Source organism: Misgurnus anguillicaudatus, chromosome 21, assembly GCF_027580225.2.
Source record: "Misgurnus anguillicaudatus chromosome 21, ASM2758022v2, whole genome shotgun sequence".
NCBI classification, from domain to species: domain Eukaryota; kingdom Metazoa; phylum Chordata; class Actinopteri; order Cypriniformes; family Cobitidae; genus Misgurnus; species Misgurnus anguillicaudatus.
In genome coordinates, this window is record NC_073357.2 from 39,461,249 (window position 1) to 39,482,009 (window position 20,761).

The 20,761-nt window shown below is 36.3% G+C and overlaps 1 protein-coding gene across 1 annotated transcript in view; it reads left to right on the forward strand.

The window, feature by feature from the left end:
• Positions 1–20,761, forward strand: part of ptprn2 (protein tyrosine phosphatase receptor type N2) — a 175,624-nt gene that overhangs the window by 39,081 nt on the left and 115,782 nt on the right. Inside the window, exons 4-10 of the mRNA XM_055207009.2 lie at positions 8,533–8,653; positions 8,820–8,970; positions 10,850–11,252; positions 11,462–11,710; positions 11,896–11,936; positions 12,031–12,434; positions 15,794–15,880. Of these exons, the coding sequence (XP_055062984.2) occupies positions 8,533–8,653; positions 8,820–8,970; positions 10,850–11,252; positions 11,462–11,710; positions 11,896–11,936; positions 12,031–12,434; positions 15,794–15,880 (1,456 nt within the window). The remainder of the gene's footprint in view (positions 1–8,532; positions 8,654–8,819; positions 8,971–10,849; positions 11,253–11,461; positions 11,711–11,895; positions 11,937–12,030; positions 12,435–15,793; positions 15,881–20,761) is intronic.

Consider the following 20,761-nt stretch of genomic DNA (forward strand, 5'->3'; position numbering starts at 1 on the left):
GTTGTACAAGCCTAAACTAATTTTGTGGAAAGGTTTTCCTTAATTCAATTATGTTGAATGAACAAACAATTTTTTTGAGTGTATAGGCCCATCATGGCAACTGAGCCTTTTCTGCAGTAAAATGCCCCCCATTTCATTCTACTGTTTTTAGATGTTTTTCGGTTGCAGATTTCTTCCAGAGCAGTTTTTGACTTAGGTATACCCCCACAGTATATATGCACAACTGTAATTCCTCACAAATTGGCATCATCATTTTTTATTCCTCAATGTAACTGAATTTGTTAAACTGTTCATTTAAAAAAATCACTAGATTATTATTTTTTTTGTTTGACTGCCCTAATACAATTTTTTCAATCATGATTTATAAGTTTAACAAAGCAAAATCTTTAAAATCATTCCGAGTCCTCCTTGGATCCATTTGAATTCCATGTAAGGTGTAATGTACCACTGGCCAGGTTTTACTTTCCTAGAGAGGTAGATCATTAATGAATAGAGAAGAACAGGAAGTGACAGACAGTTTGGCAAGAAGCTAGCAATAAAGAGTGTGATGAGGGGGGAGAACTGAGAAGGATTTTGTAGCTGGACACCTATGAAAAGACACCTGTAATAGAGAGCTGAATATGAACTTGTCACGACAGGGTTGGAGAGACAGGAAGTAGGACGCATACGCAGGGTTCACCATGAAATAAATAACATTTAATATAAAATGAACAGAAACAAAACACGAGGAGTAAAACCATAACACAGGAACACGCAGTACATGAAACACAGGAACAGACATGAACGTAATGACAATGACAATGATCCGGCGACAGGTGAGAAACAGACAGCAGTATAAATACACAACACTTAACAGGGAACAGGTGTGATGAATCAGTCCGTGAATGTCCAGGTGACGTAATCGGAGAGACAAACAAAACATGACACGGATCACCGTGACATGACCCCTCCCTCTAAGAGTGGCTACCAGACACTCACCTAAACAAAACAAACACAAAAAGTCTGGTAGCGAGAGTCCAAGGGAGGGGTGGAGGGCTTGAGGACCCTGGCGATGCCGGCAGCCGCCGGGACGAAACCAACAGGACGGTGGGCCGGACTACGCCAGGAGAACCGGAGCGATCGCTCCGAGAACCGAGGCAGACGAATTACCCCCCTCCTGGGAATCGCCGACGATCCGATGCCCCCCGGAAGTCATCTCCCGTCCCCTCGCGGAAATGGGGACCCTCACTTCGGTAGCCACCCCGGGGAAAAGATCGGGCGTGGTCCGTTCCGGATCCCCCTACGAGCGGGACGGTGGTCCTCCGAGGGACCGTCGACGACGACGACTCAACCGTTGGGGGACCGCCTGGGCCGATCCTCCTCCCGCAGGCCCGCAGGAGCGAGCGATCGCTCACGGTGGTCCCCAAGAGACATCGGGGCTGGTGGAGAATGAACCCCGATGTCACTACTCCCCCTCGACGAAACTCCTGGGGGAGCCGCCCTCCGTGAACCCGCTGCGTCCAGTCTGGCCGGATCATTCTGTCACGACAGGGTTGGAGAGACAGGAAGTAGGACGCATACGCAGGGTTCACCATGAAATAAATAACATTTAATATAAAATGAACAGAAACAAAACACGAGGAGTAAAACCATAACACAGGAACACGCAGTACATGAAACACAGGAACAGACATGAACGTAATGACAATGACAATGATCCGGCGACAGGTGAGAAACAGACAGCAGTATAAATACACAACACTTAACAGGGAACAGGTGTGATGAATCAGTCCGTGAATGTCCAGGTGACGTAATCGGAGAGACAAACAAAACATGACACGGATCACCGTGACAGAACTAATTTAAAGTTTTCCTGTAACTCGGAGGTAGAACATTGAATTAGCAATGCAAAAGGCCATGGATTTAAATCCAAGGAACATATTTGCTGATAAAAAATTTATACTTAATGCACTGTAAACTGAAAAAAAAATGATTCTTTCAATTTACTCAATTTACTTAAATTTTTTTAAGGTTAGTGGTCGCAATCAATTTATTTAAGCAAAAAAACTTTTGTTTAAATGTAGCTGAAATAAATTGATTGCAACCACTTAAGTAAACTGAATTAAAAAATTTTTTCAGTGTAAGTCGCTTTGGATAAACGCATCTGCCAAATGCATAGATGTAAATGTAAAGTTGCTTGTTGGAATCTATACTCAGCTGGTATAATGTTTGTTTCTGATGCTAGTAAGACTTAGATTTAGACTAAGTTTTATGATAATATATTGTTTATTCTTAAAGGAACAGTATGTAAGAAATTTATATAAATTAATCATAAATGGGCCTGATTATGTCACTTGACATTAATAAACCATTTTCATTTCAAATACTTATATCACTGACAACAGTGGTCTGGCCAGGATATTGTCATTTAAAAAAGTGGAGTTGCAGCCCTCAACTGATGTGTATGTTGTCATTTTGTGTATTGGCCACCAGTTGTGTGAATGCTGTACCAGTTTTAGCCACAAGTTTTGTGATTGCAGTACCAGTTTTGGCCACAATCCTACATACTGTTCCTTTAAGTATTTACTTCTGTATCTTTAAATACTATTACTTTTTAAAAAGTGGTGTGTGTAAAATTTTGCAGAATCTAAACGCATAAAATTGAAATTTAAAACGCATATGGTAGCTGCTAGACATCTTCTTGGGTCCAAATAAAATGACTAGAAATTATCTGAATCACTTTTTACCCGAACCTGACGTGCATAAATCATGAAGAAAAGAAAGATCCAACCTGAGACATACTCGACAAAAAGAAACCTGAGTCCGACCTGACCAAGTAACCCGACTGGACCCGAATGTAAAACGGCACTAACGTGCAGTGTTGGGGAAAGTTACTTATAAAAGTAATAAAGTAATGCATTACAATATTAAGTTACTCCCCCAAAAAGTAACTAATTGTGTTACTTAGTTACTTTTCATGGAAAGTTATACTTACGTTACTTTTAAGTTACTTTTGCATTACTTTTTCTTACCTGACTGAGGCTTGATCTCTTCCAGGTATTTTTGACTGAGAAGTTCTGCATTTAGAAACAAACAGAGGGGTGGTTGGAAAAGGACTCACGCACATTCATTTTAAATTACCCAAGGCCACTAATATTAAATATTAATATTAAAGCTACACAATGCACCTTTCAGACCCGAACCCGCTCGGGTCTCGGGTCGGACCTCAGGTTTTCAGCTCTAAGTGGATCCGTGAAGACCTCTAGTAGCAGCCAGAGGACAAACATGTCATTGTCTAAGACAACATAGGGACGAAACGCACTGTGTAGAACAGTTTGTCAGTTTAGGGCTACTGTAGAAACATGACGACGACTACCATGTAAGGGTGTATGGGTGTAACTTGCGATGCATGTAGATAAAAATGGCTCATTCTAAGGTAATAAAAACAATACAGTTCATGATGTAAGATCTTTATACACCACTAATAATATAGTTATGTATGTTATATTGCATTTCTGTCAAGAGATCTTTCTAAAAGTTACACAACCTTTAAAAGCAAAACAAAGCATTCTGATATGGTGACTTATTTTTTATGATATTGCAGTAATATTTAACTATTAATATCTATGAATGTTTGTTTGCCAGAACAGGTGTAGTAAATGTACAGATTTATACATTATGAGTACATACTGCAGACGATCTTTTGACTTTGTTTGCGTTCTGTTGGGTAGGGGTTCAGGTAGCACAACACAAGACTTATAAACAGACACTTGTGCAATGAGGCATATATAGCTGTATAACATGGTCCTCCAGGTTGAGCAGTGACCTCTGTCTTTACCATTATACAGGTAGAAATGACATGTTCAACAGAAGCTTAGTGAAGCAAGCTGATTCAGTTTGACGTGTGCATTAGACCTACTTACTACCATAACCAGAGGAAAGGGAAGTGATACGATATATTAATGAAACTCAATGTAATAAATATTACATAGATGTTGTGATGAACTGCATGTTAAGAAACTAAAGCAGTAACATGAATATCATTGTAACCTGAACTCAATCACATCAAAAGGCAAATCATGAACTGGCATACAGAACAGCAGTAATGGTATGAATAACCAAAATTAAAGCACTGTGATAAAATCCTGTAAAAAAAAAACAAATTAATGAATTGCAAAAAATAAATAGGAGAACCAATGTAGTAATAGTTGCAAAAGCATTGAGGTAATTAGATTTGGAAAAATGCTATACTGTGCCAAACAACTTTGGCTATAATGTATTTATGAATTTGCATTTATTTGATAGTGAAAGAGAGAAGCACATATCTGAATGAAATCAGGCTAATATATGAAAAAAATACTGATTAGATTGGTGACTGTTAACAAGAATATAAGCCCTCCAAAATGCTAAGGACTTTTTTTACCTGTACATACAAAATGAATTCTCTCTAAGCCTGGTAAAACCAATATTGCGAGGAATTGCATCATTACACTGTAGAACTGAATTACATCTTGTTGCTAATTTGTGGCATTAATGCTTTAACACAGCAAGGTCATGTGCTCCTGTGCACATTTTTAATCATCTGTTTGCATATTTACAAGAACATTTAAAAAACAAACCTGAGAATACAATTCACAGCTTGCTGCAATACAATGACTAAAGTTACTTATACTGTAGGCAATAGGTTTTAGGGAATGTCTGTTTTTTTAACATTCCACAAGTGGTGTTTAGTAAAGCAAATGTCAACAGAGCTCTCGGCAGTTCACTGCTCCGCAGAGGATCTCTTTGAATATCAAATTATTTCTCTATCTCTCTGCATCTGTTCCTGTACAACAAAGTTCACATCATTTTGTACAAGCTTCGCTTAAGACAGCCAGACAGTCTTAATCTGCCTAAAAGCTGTCTCTTGGGGAATACCTAAATACTGTGATAAACAGATGCTTGACTAGTAGTAAACAGCTTTCATTTGCTTCAGTGTTTTTTAATGTTCACCATTTTTTGGGCAATGACTGTTTTAGCTGCTCTTAGTGTGTACCAGGTTGCTTTTTTATCAAGATCAGTGATTGTGAATATAAGATTAGGGTTGAAAGAGATTGGATTGCTTGTAAATAGTTTTTATAAAGTCACAATAATGACCATTCTAATCAATAATGTATAGTGACAGTTTACTTTACTGATATAGATTATTGCTGACATAATTTCAATCAGTGCCCTGAAAATTTGTTAAGTACAGCACTGTGTATTCCCAAATGAATTTAAGAGATGCTTTCAATTAAATCAATGAATTCATAAAAATAGTATGGAAGTCCTATATACAGTACTAGACCATGCACCTTGCTATTATACTATAAATGAAGCAAATCAAAGAGAATAAATCAATGTTTGTCAGCTTGTAAAATGGTTTTACTTGTACACCCATTTGGGTATTCTTCTTTGCTTCCAAAAGACACAGGGTAAAAAGTATGATTCCTTTAAAGATCCTGGCGCTCTCTTGTCCTCTGTCACTGTTATTGGAAACCTGGGGGACCCCCCCCACACACACGCACACACTGTTGTTAATAGCAGGAACATCAATGGCTCTGCCGCTAATTAGTAATAGCACATTATATCAGGCTCCATCCAAGACCTAATGAGGTGGACCCTTGCTGAGGCAAAAGGGTGAAACTCTTGTGGGTGACAAGAAAGCTGGACGTTTGTGTGTGTGTTACCATGTAGGTTAAAAACTGCTGTACCATATAAATGGTTGTCATTGTGCCTGCTTTTTCAGTTACATTTTTTATTTCCCCTTTTCTGCCTTCTGTTTGGACAAGATAGACAAGATGATGTATATGGTTAATGTTTATCATGTTAAAGCCATTTGCAGTGTTACTTTTTTGTATTTGATGTTATATTATTGAACTTATTCTCAAAATGGCATAGCATCCCAAATGTTTATTTCTGTCTCCATCAGCTGATATTCTGCATGTTGAGTTGGTTGCAGGTGATACATATGTGATGTGATATGGCATCACATACACTGCATGATCTTTATTTTGCTTTTCTTAAAGAGATACAGTAGGGTTGAAAAGCATTAAAAACAAAACTGTTTTAAAACAAATATATAAAAAAAGTTTTGGAGTTTAAAAAGAGGGGATTTAAAAACAAAAACAAAACATTATGGGTCCTATTTTAACGATTTAAGCACATTGTCTAAAGCGCACAGCGCAACGTCTAAATGGGCGTGTCCGAATCCACTTTTGCTTATTTAACGACGGGAAAAATGGTTTGTGCGCCGAGCGCATGGTCGAAAACGGTTCGTACTTTTTTTTAATGAGTAATGGGTGTGTTTTGGGCGTAACGTGCAATAAACCAATGAGTGTCTCAGCTCTCATCCCCTTTAAAAGCCAGTTGCGCTGGCGCTATGCCAAATCCCCATTTAGATGATGGACTTTGTAAACTGAAAAACTAAGCGGAGGAAGAAGATCCCCAGTTTAAGATTAATGTTAAATAATTGTGTTTCACTCGTATTGAAATTGTTATTTTTTTATTAAAACCTTTAAAACCCGTTTTCTTTTAGTCATGAAAGTAAAAAAGCAGGCTTTAAAGGTGTAAGATAGAGCCCTATGACTTAGAATATGAAGTCTTGCGCCGTAATGAAAAGCAAAACAGCAACAAGTAAATTATTAACAAATTTTCTCACTGAGAAAGGATTTCGAAAGGTCCGTCATGACACCTGTGATTTCATTGCTTGCATAGAAACACCCTCTGGAACATTCTTAACCTCCTAAGACCCGAGCTTTGGTTTGTCTTTTTCAGATTTCTTCCAGCTATTTTGGGGTTACGAAGAACCAATAAATATAATAACCAAATATTTTTGTTTGAACATGAAGCAGTGTAATTGTCCACGTTTGTACAGGTCTTAGGAGGTTAATTCATGATGAAATAACATGGATCATGCTTTACACAAACCTGTGGAGCCCATGCTAGCTGAAATGAATGCTGTCATCAATTCAATTTTATTCACAATTGTTTCAAAGCAGCTTTACATTAATAAAGACAAGAGGAAACGAAAAATTATAGGACAACAAAGTAGCAAAGTACAGCGGCTAAGATTAAGACTAGTGGGAAAATTCTGTCATAATTTCAAACCTGTATGAGTTCTTTTATTGATGTTAAACACAAAGCAAGATATTTTGATAAATGATGGCAAGCACATAGCTGTGTGGTTACCATCATTGATCAAAATATCTTCTTTTGTGTAAACTAGCAAAGAAAAAACAAACAGATACAATGTATGACATTCAAGCTAGTGTTTCTATTTGTATTCAATTATAAAAATGCAAAATATAAGTATTTTCACAAGTGGAATGAGACTTTTGAACCACACATTATGTAAATAAGAGATTGTCCTGCACCTACCCATCAGATTTACGGGGAATCGAATTAACAAGACAAGTATTGGAGGCTGGTAAATGGCTAATGAGGTCACGTCTAAAGGGCTTAAGAAGATGCTCTTCAGATCATTCATTCCTCTGCTTCTGGGGCTGGTTAATGACATTCCTCCCATACATCCTTTCAGCACATACCTGTTTTCCTTAGCATGCATGTTGAAGAATCTCAAGTATGTCTGATTGGTTGACATTTGCATGAAAGGTGGACAAACACATTTTCCGAATGACACTTGCTTGAAAACAAGATGGGATTTGATGTCATTATTAATATTATTCAACACAGTATCACGGAATTACGTACATTTGTGAGTCTTTTCCGTGACACTGACACGTTTTTCCATCTTTTTGCGTGAACATATCACGTATTGCTGTTTATGTGTCATTGTCACGTATTTGTTACTCAACTGTTTTGTCTTATTTTCTTACTATTGTCGTTTCGGTTTAGTGTTAGATTTACATAAAATGACATCCTTACCCAAACCCAACTCTAACCCTAATGTCAGACGACAATGGTTTAAAAATCATAAAATATAAAAAATAAATCATGAAAAAAGGTATAAACCAATAAAGTGGCATACTAACGCAAACACCAAATCTAACCCTAAACCGAAGCGTCAATGATTTGAAAATAGGACAAAACAGTTGAGTAACAAATATGTGATAATGACACAAACAGAAATACATGACATGTTCAAGCAAAAAACGTGTCAGTGTCATGGAAAAGACATACATAACTTTGTGATACAGGGTTGTATTATTAGTTTGGAAGTGTTGATTATTATTATTTTTGTTTGTTTGTATTTTGTTTTTTGATTGGTAAATTGAGGTGACTGAAAGAAAGACTCCATCACAAGTTCTTCAGATGATGAATTACTCAAATACAGGAACTAATGATTGTGAATAGCTAGAAAATCAGCAGCAGTTTATTTTCAATTTTACTAGCTGGCAAGGTAATGCTTTGTGACTGCAAGAGAATGATTATACCTTAACCATGATGCTGACGTCTTGTATATTTCTTGTTGAGTCTTTGTAAATGTATTTTTAAATGTCAGGGATTCAGGATGAAAATAATCCTATTCGTTTATGTTGATAGTGCTTTTTTCTCTCTGTCTCTTTATTGTAGGATATACTTGGCAGGATGACACAACTCAGGAGGTGATATCAAAAGAGCTTTCACAGCTACCTAAGGTTCCCTTTGGAAGATTTAAAAACACCCCTTCCCATTTCACTGGCAACTCCCCTAGGTGAGTATACAAAACCTCTGCTGTGGTGCGTATCTGTGACAAAAATGTTTATTGAAATCTTTGTTGTTGTTTTCGGAAGCATTTCAGTTTTCATATTTTCGTTTGAAAGATTTTTGATTGAATTACTGTTTATCTGTTTGTAAATATGAAACTGTATTTTAAACAGAACGGACCTTTCAGATGGTGATTGGAAGCCTAAAGTTCAAAATGAAGAACTCAGCAGGACACTACAGAGGTACCTACAGAATCTGGGCTTCCAGCGTAGCGATGGGGTCTCTTTCAAGCAGAGCCCTCAAGGGCAACAAGTCCTTTGGAAGGTATATTTCCAACAACAATATATACACCATATTGTATGGATGTAGTGCAAACAATCATTGGTTTACATTTGCCAAACACAATTCCTGTCTAAAGCAGGAAACAGAATGATATCATGTGATCTGTAAAATCCAATTGCAATATTCTAACACATATTTTTTTCAAAGTCTGTGGTACTAGAGAGTATTTTTGTTTTCATTTTGAGGATGAGAGGTGCCTTTATTGTTCAGTATCCTTTTTCAAAATCCACATTTATTTCATGACACAATATAAATGATAACAACTTCTTCATTATACACTGAAAAAAAGATTCATTCAATTTACTCAATTTTTTAAGGTAAGTGGTTGCAATCAATTTATTTAAGCTACATTTAAACAAACGTTTTTTGTTTTTTTGCTTTTCGATTTAAACAGACAACTTCTGTCCGATACCGAAATTAAACACTTGTATACAATACAGTTGCTCTATTAGCTAGTTTATTTCTGCATCAAATTATTTTTACTGAACATGGATTGGATCTAATTAACATTCAACTGACCAACATAATAAGAGAGGCACAAATTAAGCTAAAACAAATATAATAAGACAGCATGACAACCTTCGAAGGTGGTTTTTGCTATTCAGCATTTATTTTATTAACAGCATTAACTCATTTTTTACATATAATGGATTTCTTACTGCAGTTAATTAAGAAACAATCGGTATCAGCCTCTCTCGTGCTATTGCAGACATGCTGATGGTTTCAAATTCATCAAAAATTCAAAATGCATCACTAATTGCAACCACTTACCTTAAAAAATTGAGTAAATTGAATAAATCTTTTTTTTTCAGTGTAAATGCATTTGAAAAAAAAATACATTATTTGTATCATTTGCCAAATTAAAGTCATAAAGATTCTGCTCATTGTTCTTTTTCATTTTTTTGCATTTTGCATAGTAGATATTTTGCATTTGTAAATCCATTAATGGAATTTATTGCATTTACAAATGTACAATATTCATAGTTTTTGTATAATCTTTTCTGGTTTTGATTTCGCAATTTTTTAAAATTTTCATAAAAAATGTATTTTCATTATGCACATATGTAAATATGCCATTGTGAATTTAAACATGCCGTTTTGCTGGTATAGAAATATGGTATGCATGAAATGGCATCATTTCAGCCTCTGGAATTAGCTTGTGACTTACAGTTGAAATGTAAAACGTTACTGCTTGCTATTTTTATGCTAGCAGTGGTGGCCACAGATTATAGCAATTACAAAAGCTGGGCATTATATTTGCTCAGCTATGTAATGCACTTTAGTTCACTTAACAGCAAGTACATGTTAAATGCTATGAAAAGTCCGTGTTTGCCAATTCACTATTATAACTTGTTCGGCACTACATTACAGCTGTCAGTTAAAGATGAAATGCAATGCAGAACCTACTTGATATCCAAACACCATTACCAAACAACCTCTTTCGAAGTTAACAGTCATGAGAGTTGAAAAGTTCATGGCACTATTGAACATTAGTATCCTGTGGTGCTTTTGAAAACAGCATGTGTATGTGGTGGTTTGTTCATCGAAACCAACCCTGCTGTTCTGAAGTCAGTGTGGCCTTCCATTCGGCAGGGGTGGAGAAAATCTAATTGTTTTATATAATCTCTTAAATAGAGCAGAACGATATGCTGGGCAAAAACAGGGAGGCTGATGGATGTTAACATATTTTTTGTGGTTGAAACTTTGTGGCTGATATAAACTAATTTATACTTCTGCCATCATTTTTCCTACACTGATATCTTATGTATATATTATTGTCTTTATAATAGAAACATACATATTTTTATAACTTATTGTGTGCAAGGCTAACATTAGAACTTATGTGATTTTTTTTATTCAGTACAGGGAAAATGCACCTCCCAATCATAAGGGTTTTATTCAGCTCAAAGAGAAACCTCTTCCACCCCACATCTCTTTCCCACAAACTCGACCTGATCTCCAGGCGATTGTGGAACAGCTTCCCGCGGGTCGATCATCCCTCACTGGTTTTGAACAAGATCGCACTGGAGTCGCTCTCGCTGAGCTTCAGCAGTATCAAGCTGGGTCCATGAGAGCGCAAGATTTTGAAAAAGGTCAAACACAGGGAAAACAGCGCTATTTTAGCCTTCAGCGCGCTCCCGCTTCCAAAATAGTAAAAGAGCCAGGAGCTTCCAGACAGCCTCCAAAGCCAAGAATCGAAAAACTGCTTTTTAAATCTGGAGCAAGTAGCACTGCTCCCAAGAATGCCCTCAGTTCTGTAGATGGTGAGCAATTCTTTTGTCTTAAAATAAAAGAAATAAGTGCGGAAAGTTCAATAAATAAATAAAACCTTTACATGTATAAATCTGGAAGAGATTTTTATTCAATGCAAGTTACAGTGCATTTAAGTTACATGTTCCCTGGAAATTAAACCTACCTGTACAACCTTTGTGATGCAAACACTTTGTGCATTGTTTCTTTTCTTTCATTTTAGAAAAGTTCATTGACAGAGTTGTTAACCAGCTTGGACGCCAGAGTGTCAATGTGAATGCTTTGTCCACAAACGACCTGGACCAGCTCTCTAAAGTCATCACCCAGGCCCTGCAGGTGGTGGATGGAGGGGAAGGGGTGAAAGATAGAGAGGTCACACAGAATAAGAGGCCAGATGATAAAGTAAAGGACAAGTGGGAACCTGGTGATCAATCACATCAGATGCACAAAGCTGAAAACAACACACCAAGAGGTATTAAGTTAAGTTTTATAAGTTTGTAAGAAATTGATATTTGATATTGCGGTTCTTGGAGGCAAAATCAGATTCATTATTTTGTGGTGATCATCTTGATTTGATTCATAAAGGTTTTCTTGATGGAGGACAAATAATTATGACCTTTAAATCATCATTTATCATAATGCAAATTCTATTCACAGAAACACAAACTAAAGAAGGTATCCACAAATCTGATGGCAAGGTAACAAGTTAAAATACACGTGGATATGTGACTCATGATAGTGTATATCTTACATGAAGTCAATGAAGTTTCCAGTCTCACTTTTTGTTTCCAGGACAAAGGTTTTATTAGCCAGCTGCTGGAATTTCTGGATCACAACTCTGGCCGTGAATCTGCTGGTCCCTCCCAAGCTAAAGAGCCTTTTCTGGGTTACGTTGACCAGCCAAATGCTGGAAGCCCGGTGAGAGCTAGTTTGGAGAACGTCCAGAGCCGGACAACACAAACAGAATTGGACCTGATGAAGACGAAAATGGAACCTGACACTTTGGATCTGGACCCACAGGTAGACAATGAAGTAGAACAGTGGATCCACAGTTCAAAAGGCTCTCTGGAAACGAAACCACAAAAACTGTCCATGGATAAAGAGGAGGTCCAAAAGAAGGGTGTGAGACTAGAAGTGAACATCGCAGCATATACAAGTCCACACGACGGAGACTTTGGCTATATTATCACTGAAGGGTAAGTAAAGTATGTAGAAGAAGACTATTGTAATACATATACAGGTGCAGTACACTCAAATACAAACTATACATATCAAAAACCTTATAGTATGTAACATGCTGTCTTTTTTGATGGATACAAATACCATAGTATAATAAATAGTTGGGTTAATGACAGGCGTTATTATTTTATGTCCGTATGGTTCAATTAAACGTAAAATGGTTAACATTTCAAAATAAATTTTATTATTACTTGCATACATTCTCTTTTTTGCAGACCAAGTCTAAAATAATTACTAAATAAAATAATAATTGCTAAAATGTCAGTGTGGTGTAACTGATGTGTCAATTGGTGTAACTTGTATTTTTATATAAATATAGTCATAAAAAAATCTAACAAATAAAATATAATCATCTAGTTAAGTTTAATATGATTTATTTACATGCATTTTTACATCATTTGTCAAAGATTATTTAGAAAACAGAGCTGTTTTCAGCATGTCTGGACAAATATTACAAACACATTAAAATTTACATTTAGTAATAACTAATAAAAATTACTTTCGTGTGATATTTAAAAAAAATGTATACACTTACATGCCATCAAGGTGGATAAAATATTTAATATTTCTTATTCTTTGGCGCAATTGGCGGTTACACCATTTGACATTTTCAGGTCCATTAAGTCTTAACTTTCATAAAAATGGTGCAAATGTAATTTTTAAAAAATCAACATAAATACACTATGTGCATTGGAATATATACCTGATGCATGCTTTTAAAACAAGTTTTTGAAAAATATTTTTTGAATTTCTCATCTTGCCAAAACGTTTTTGTCAATGACCCAGATACATTTATGCAATCATGGAAAAAGCAGCAATCTTACGTTTAATATGTGGTTTAATCATAATGGAGCTATGATGTATTTTTTACAAGGCATCCTTCACTTTCATATTCTCAAAGTCCATGTTTATACCCAATTGTTTATACCCAATTTATTTTACTGCATTCAGTACAAGATTTTATTTACTTTCCCTCATGGGTCCTCTCCTGTAAAGCGGTATTAATGTGTATACGGTTGTATCTTTCAAATCAAAAGACAATAGTATCCACAGCCACTGCATTTCCAATTTATCTCACACACGCTCCAATATTTTTTAGCTCACTTACTGCAGTCGCATTTACTATATACTGTATCATACCCTGCAAAAAGAGATTTTAAATGCTGTAAGTGTGTATTGAAAAGCGAGTGGCGGGTGTGAAAAAGACATCAGGAATACAGTTGCCAGTCTTCTAATTCTCACTTTTCTTCTCATGTGTGCGAATACACGGCTATATGGATGCATCATTCTTTAGGCTCGTGTGCAAGTACGACACAAACACACACCCATAAACACACACAGAGCAAGCGTGTGTGTGTTTATGGGTGTGCGTTTGTGTCTAACTTTGCTTGGCATGGCCATATCATAAAGACATCACACTTCATAGGGATTCCATTTACACCTTATTGTTTGCCTCATTGCTGGAAAATACAGGTGATTTATCAAAGCATACAAGCCACCTGTGTCCTATTCCCTATGTGTTTCATGTTCCTTCTGTCCTCTCTGTTCCTCCTATGCACTGGGTTGCTATACATCACCGCTATGCTTGTAAGGTTCAGTTTTATTCATACAGTACATACTGTAGGATCAATTCAGCTATATCCAGATATATAAATGTTCTCAACTATTGCCTAGTGCCTACAGGCTTCTTATTTTGAAATATTTTAAATTTAGGGTTGATGTTGGAGATCATTTTTGATGTTTGAAAAGGCAAGATTTCCTTTTATGCTTCTTATATAACTACATTCTGCTGGGTTATTTTAACCCAACACTGAGTAAATATTGGACAAAACACATGGGTTATAAATGAAGAGTTTTGTTCCAAAACGCAATAAATCCATTTTGGCTAATTTGGGTAAAAACGTGTTTACTATACCAAGAAAGTGACAAGATGAAAACCACTATTTTCTGTTACAATTTTTTTCATAACATCTTTAGGTTATAATAAAATTCAAAATTCAAATCCATAATTTGATTTTCAAAGATTTATTATAAAAATATATTATTTTTTCTGCAAAATGCAATAAATTCATTACAATAAAAAATTGCATTCATCTTTGCCATGTTTTATTTATTTAGTTGACTTGTGGTATACTCTGATTAAAAACATTAATGGCATTAATTAAAACACTTTGTCATATTAATAACACTGTCATTGCTGCTGTTATACTTCGTAGACGTCATCACTGAACTTTTTTGACAGTGATCAGTTGCATAATGTTTTGGTCCGGTCAATTTTGTTGACTTTGAGTAAAATAATGGAAAGTTTTTCATAATATTCCCTGGGGTCAATGCATGACAGAAGCTTGATGCTGTCGTGTGAGAACAAGCAACAGCCGGCATTTTTCCGTCTCCTGAGTTTCTCTCGTGTAAATTATTCGAATTTGATGGCTCCGTCACAGAAAACCACCACAGGTTTATCAATGCCATTAAAGTATTATTTTGTTTTGTTTGTTTGTTGATCATGAAGTACAAAGTAGATGAGGAAAACTAGGATTCTGTGTGTATTCAATCCACCGCCATTATTGTTTACAATGTGTGGAAGGGTGCGCTGTGATTTGTTGAGCGGATTTATTGCATTCTGCAGAGAAGGAGGACTGGCGTTGATCGCATTTTGGGAAAAAGGTGATGATGGAATAACATGGCGGATATTGTATTTTGCATGAAATTAAGAATTTACTTTTTAATATTGACCTGATACAATACTGATTTTGGCGGTAACTAATTTGGAACCAAACCCTTGAAATAAACGATGTGTTGGAACAACCCAGCATTGCATTGAAAAAACTCAGCATACTGTAGGTTTATTTATTAACCAAACATGTGTTCTGTCCAATATGAGTTAAAAATAACCCAGAAGAATTTTGAGTGATGGCATTTGAACGAACACCCACTGTAACATCCGATCAAACCAGCCACAATGTAAGAAGATTTTAGTGACAAACAACTTGTCTGTCCGCGCTGACCGGGAAAATGGGGCGTAATAAAACGATCAGTCACAAATCACAGCTAAGTAAAACGGTGTGTGGGCGACATCAACACACTGCACAGCTGAAGAGTTTAAACTGAGAACTGGGAAAAACTTTTTTAAGTAACCTGCCAGACAATTAAATGTTATTTTGAACCTGGGACCCCTGCCACTAAGCAACCACCTTGCAATGCCATTGAAATCTCCTACAACACCCTAGCATCAAAGCAGCACCTTTAGAATGGACTAAAATATATATATATATATTGGCTTTTTCCTCGTTCTCACTCTCTTTTTGTTCCTTCACAGTTCTCTGTCCACAGATCAGGGTCTGAACCTTATGGAGCTCTTAGCTGAGAGAGTCAACCTTCATGTAACGGATTTTCTACAGCTCTCGTAAGTGCTCACACACTGGTGCGCACACACACACACACATACACACAGACACGTTGAAGACACAGTCTCACGCTGGTCGACATACTAATGGTGCTAATGGAACACTCAAACTGTGGTTGTGTTTTGTTGTTCCATTTTGCAATATTGTTTGGGCTGAGAAGTCATTTTCAAGTGACAGCACAGTCATTATGAGCTTTTTCTGAATTCTGTGCATAAGTTCAAATTTTATATAAATGGCTTTGTATAAATGGTTTCTCCAGAGAGAGAGAGGGGGGGAGAATGCATCTCAGTATGTGTAGGAGTGTGTTATCATGACCTGCATGCATTGGTAAACTTCAGTTCAATTACAGCACATTTCTGATGATAAATGCTTTTCTCAAAGTGAGAGTGCAGAGATTAAAGCAACTTTCTGCTTAATTGTTTGGAAGTGCAACAAATGTGTCTTGACACTAGCAGAGAAACATAGGAGTTTAATTTCTCTACCACACTTTAAAATAGGGAAGCTGGGGACTTTTACATAAAATGAGGATGAAAAGTCCAATTTTTAATCCACTAACTAATTACTACTTTCTTAATTTGATTTATTTGTGCTTTACTGGCCAAAAGAGCTACATGTTTATATAAGTGTGTTATAACACACACACACACACACACACACACACACAGTCAAGCATACATGGTTTATGGGGACTTTCCATAGACGCAATGCATTTTATACTGTCCAAACTGTTATATTCTATTCCCCTAACCTACCCCAGTCCCTAACCCCAATGTCACAAAAACCTGTTGCCAGTCTTTAATCTATGAAAAACTACCATTTAGTATGTTTTTTTAGCGTTTCAGTTTATGAGGACACTTCCTGTGTCCTCATAAACCATGGTAATAGCATAGTTAACATGTCATTATACACTATTCATGTCCTCGTAAACCACATTTGCCAACCCACACACACACACACACACACACACACACACACACACACACACACACATTTATATTCAGCATAATAAATGTGTTGATGAAAAAGTTTTATCAATAGCTAAAACTCATTTCCTTTATATATTTCTGTCTTGGTCGGTGTGAAAACATATACAAGATTTTGTTGAAGATATGTTTTAAAGGATCCTGACCATGTCTTTGTGTAAATACTTGTGTGTAGTTGAACGTAATAATCCAGGTGAGCTGTGTGTGTTTGGTTAATTTCCTTTCTCAAATAATGGCTTATTCACGCATGTACCAGCTAATGTATCTTTTGTGATCTCTTGCTTTTCATCTTGTCAAAAATAATGGAAAAGTGTTTTGAATGCTGCACACTCTTATGTAAAACATTATGTAATGTTATTTTGTTTGAGCTACAATTGTTTTATTTTTTTAAGTTTTAGAACCACACTGCATGCTAGACAAAAGCCATTCAACTTGCAATATATTGTAACTACAAATTACAAATTATTAGTGAAACAGCAAATATCTAAAAGATGGCGTGTCATATTGCTTGCCTACACTCTAAAAACAAACGGTGCTAAATATGACTAAAAGTGGTTCCCTGGCTCAGAGTCCTGCACGGGTCCATTTTTGGACAGGAGGCCCGCTCCCACCCGTACCCGTAAAGTTCAGCACCAGATCCGACCCGTCACCCATGATAATATCAAAATTAAATCCGCACCCACCCAGACCCGTTAATATTTGGCCCGTTACCCAACCCGCACACGCATAAATTCCACACGCTAAAATCATTCTAATTAAAGTGCGATATTTTTTATACAAATATTGTATATATTTTCATTCGTGCTGCTTCCCGGGCGTGAATTTTAGGAATGTCACAATCCACCTGTCTTAGACACTTTTATGCGGGTACCCGACCTGTTGCAGGACTTTGCCCTGGCTCGTAATCATAGGGGGTACCATTTTTAGTTCCTATGTATGTAGTACCTATGTAGAACCCTATTGTGGTATATAGAACCATATCTTGTGCTATAGTGGTGCTATATCACCCCCAGATGGTTATTCTATAGGTGCTATATAACACTAAAATGGATCCCCTATGATTATGAGCTTTAAGTGCTATTTAGCATAAATTTTTAGAGTGTAAGGATTGTGATATTAATCCCTCGTACAATGTAAATGTAAAATAGTGCAACATGCAGTATAAAATGCATGCATGTGACATTTATTAAAAATCTCATTGTAAAAAAATGCAGCTCAACCTATTAATTAAAATCTACTTTCCATATAGTTAACCTCTGCCTGAACGTACAAAATGTGATATTGAAATTCCAAGTTTGAAGCACACACATAAGACAATGGTGAAATCATTCAGTAGCTGAGTTCACTGAGTTCACTTTGCCATGTGACAACTAACCCCAAGCATCTCTTATACTTGCAATTAATAATCACAGATTTCAGTACACATGGTAACACCCAGACATTCGAACACATACACAGCTGCAATGTTTAAACTGCAGTGTGTTGCGGTTAAATGAAGAGTGAGTGTAGCATCTCTCTGAACTCCAGACATGATGTCAGGGCTGTACTCTGTGCAGACATTAGGGGGCAGAAAAACACCCTTTCATGGGTTTGCAATCACTTGTTCTCTGAAAAACACATTGAAACACTAACACACACATACAGAACATGGCTTCCCTCTCCCTGTGCACTGGACATGGGCTGTTTGCTGATAGCTTATCAGCAGTGATGGTGTTATAGCTTGGGTTATTGTATCTAGCTTTAACAGCACAGTGCTTTCATTACAGAGATGTTCAGATTCTCTGGCAATATAAGCTAAGCAGTGTTGTGCACAGTATATTATACTGTATGCTCTACATCTGTAGGTATTACAGATCATGTATTTGTCAAACTTTGTTAATATTATTGAATATTTATACCTGGCTTTCAGTAAAACTATAACCACTAACAAATATCTGAGTATGTGTGCTATTTCGGTTGCTACAAAGGTTGACTGGAAGTTACCTTTGACTTACTCTCACCTCCTACTGATGTGTGAATGGGTTTTTGTTCTGGTGACAGATCCATTCCTCCAGTCTTCCACCTATTTTTCTTTTTCTCTTTAATTTTCTCCCTTCTTCACTTTTCTGTCGTATTTCTCTCCAATCGTGACCTCCACCTCACCCTGGTCCACAGTGGGAGTACCTTCAGAGCCGTGTCCCAGATAAATGCATCCGCCTTAGGATCAGGAATCGAGAAGATCAATTGTTCAACCACTGCACGTTTAGGAGAAAGCTGCCCCATTCACCCCATACCTCAGTGCAAAATATCATGACACGTAAACGGATGTGTTCTTAGTGTGAAGTGGGTCAGATTGTCGGCAGGGTCTGTGTTGAAGTCATGGTGGCAAAAAACATCCCAAATAAAAATATAAAAAATGAAGCAATTAACTTCCTAAGACCCGAGCTTTGGTTTGTCTTTTTTCAGATTTCTTCCAGCTATTTTGGGGTTAGGAAGAACCAATAAATATACTACAGTTTTTTAGAGATGCTAGGACACATTTCTCAATACTTAGGTCGCTTTTGCAAAACTCCTCACACAGTGAGCACAACAGAAGTCTATGTGGGCTAAACTGAGGATGAATTATCATTGCTTTGGCACAAAATGCATTCAATGACTACATTTCTCAAATTTCATGAATTCTTTTCTACCTCAGACACAAGAACATACCGTACTAGTTCAAAACTGTTAAACTTATGTTCAAAACAATAACATAATACAAAACTAAATAAGACAGCAATTGCTACAGTTCTACAGTAATATTTTACAGTTTTTCTGAATTGCTAAAACACATTTTTTGAAACCATCACTCATTTTCTCAAAACCTTAAACACAAATATCAATTTCAAACAAAATTTACAGAATCTCTGACTCTTCCAGCAAAATCAAACAATTCCTTCAAAACCATTTCACTTGTACTCAAACTAAGTTTTTAAATCATACACACATAAGTCTATAATATAAAATACTACATGCATCCATGAGACACTACCTTAAAAAATGGAAAACACAACATCCAGGACATCTGCTTACAGAAAAATACATGTTTATTGTACATAACAACACACTTGACAAATACTGTTAAAAATCTATATTATTGTAATCACAAGTTTAGTTTAGTGAATAGTGAATACTTTACTGTAAGTAATGCAAGTAATAGTACGTTGTCAATATTACTGTAAGCAGCACTTGTATTTTGTAAAAAGCCAGCAATCCAACTGCAAATTTTGCCAATTGCATCGTCTTTGGTGTCCTTTTCTTCCTCATACTCTTCATCTGCCTCTGAGACTGTTTCCAATCCACACAATTGGTAAAAAATACCATTAGATAAAAGTGTGTAGAATTTTGAATTGTTGTGTTTACTCGATGATAACGGTGTTGTAGTTGTGTTCAACTTTTGCCTGCCTGTGTTTAGCATTTATAAAACAAGTGCATTGCAGTGTGTGTTTTAGTGAGAAGTTTGTGTTTAGAATTTTGCAAAAAGAGTGCATGATTTGACAAATGGGTTTAGGCCACTATGAATTTGGTTCAGAGATTGGGGTTTAGTGTTTTAGCAATTCAGAAAAACTGTAATAAAATATTTTTTTTAAATCTTAAAAATAAAATAAAATAAACTACATAAAATATTTACGAATTCTGCATCATGTCTGAATTCATTCTAGTAAGATATATCGCAGTGAATTATAAACAGAGAAAACATTGTATAATGCTAAATGTTGTTAGTATTTTTTAGGTTTTGTGGGTGACAAAGTGTGTTTGTCGGCTGTCAACCGTTGCAAGTGTTCTGTAAGAATGAGTTGATTTGAGACCTGAATAAAGTGTTTTGGTAGTTGTAGTGCATTTTGAATGTGAAATGAACTGCTTTGCCAAGCTGAAAGT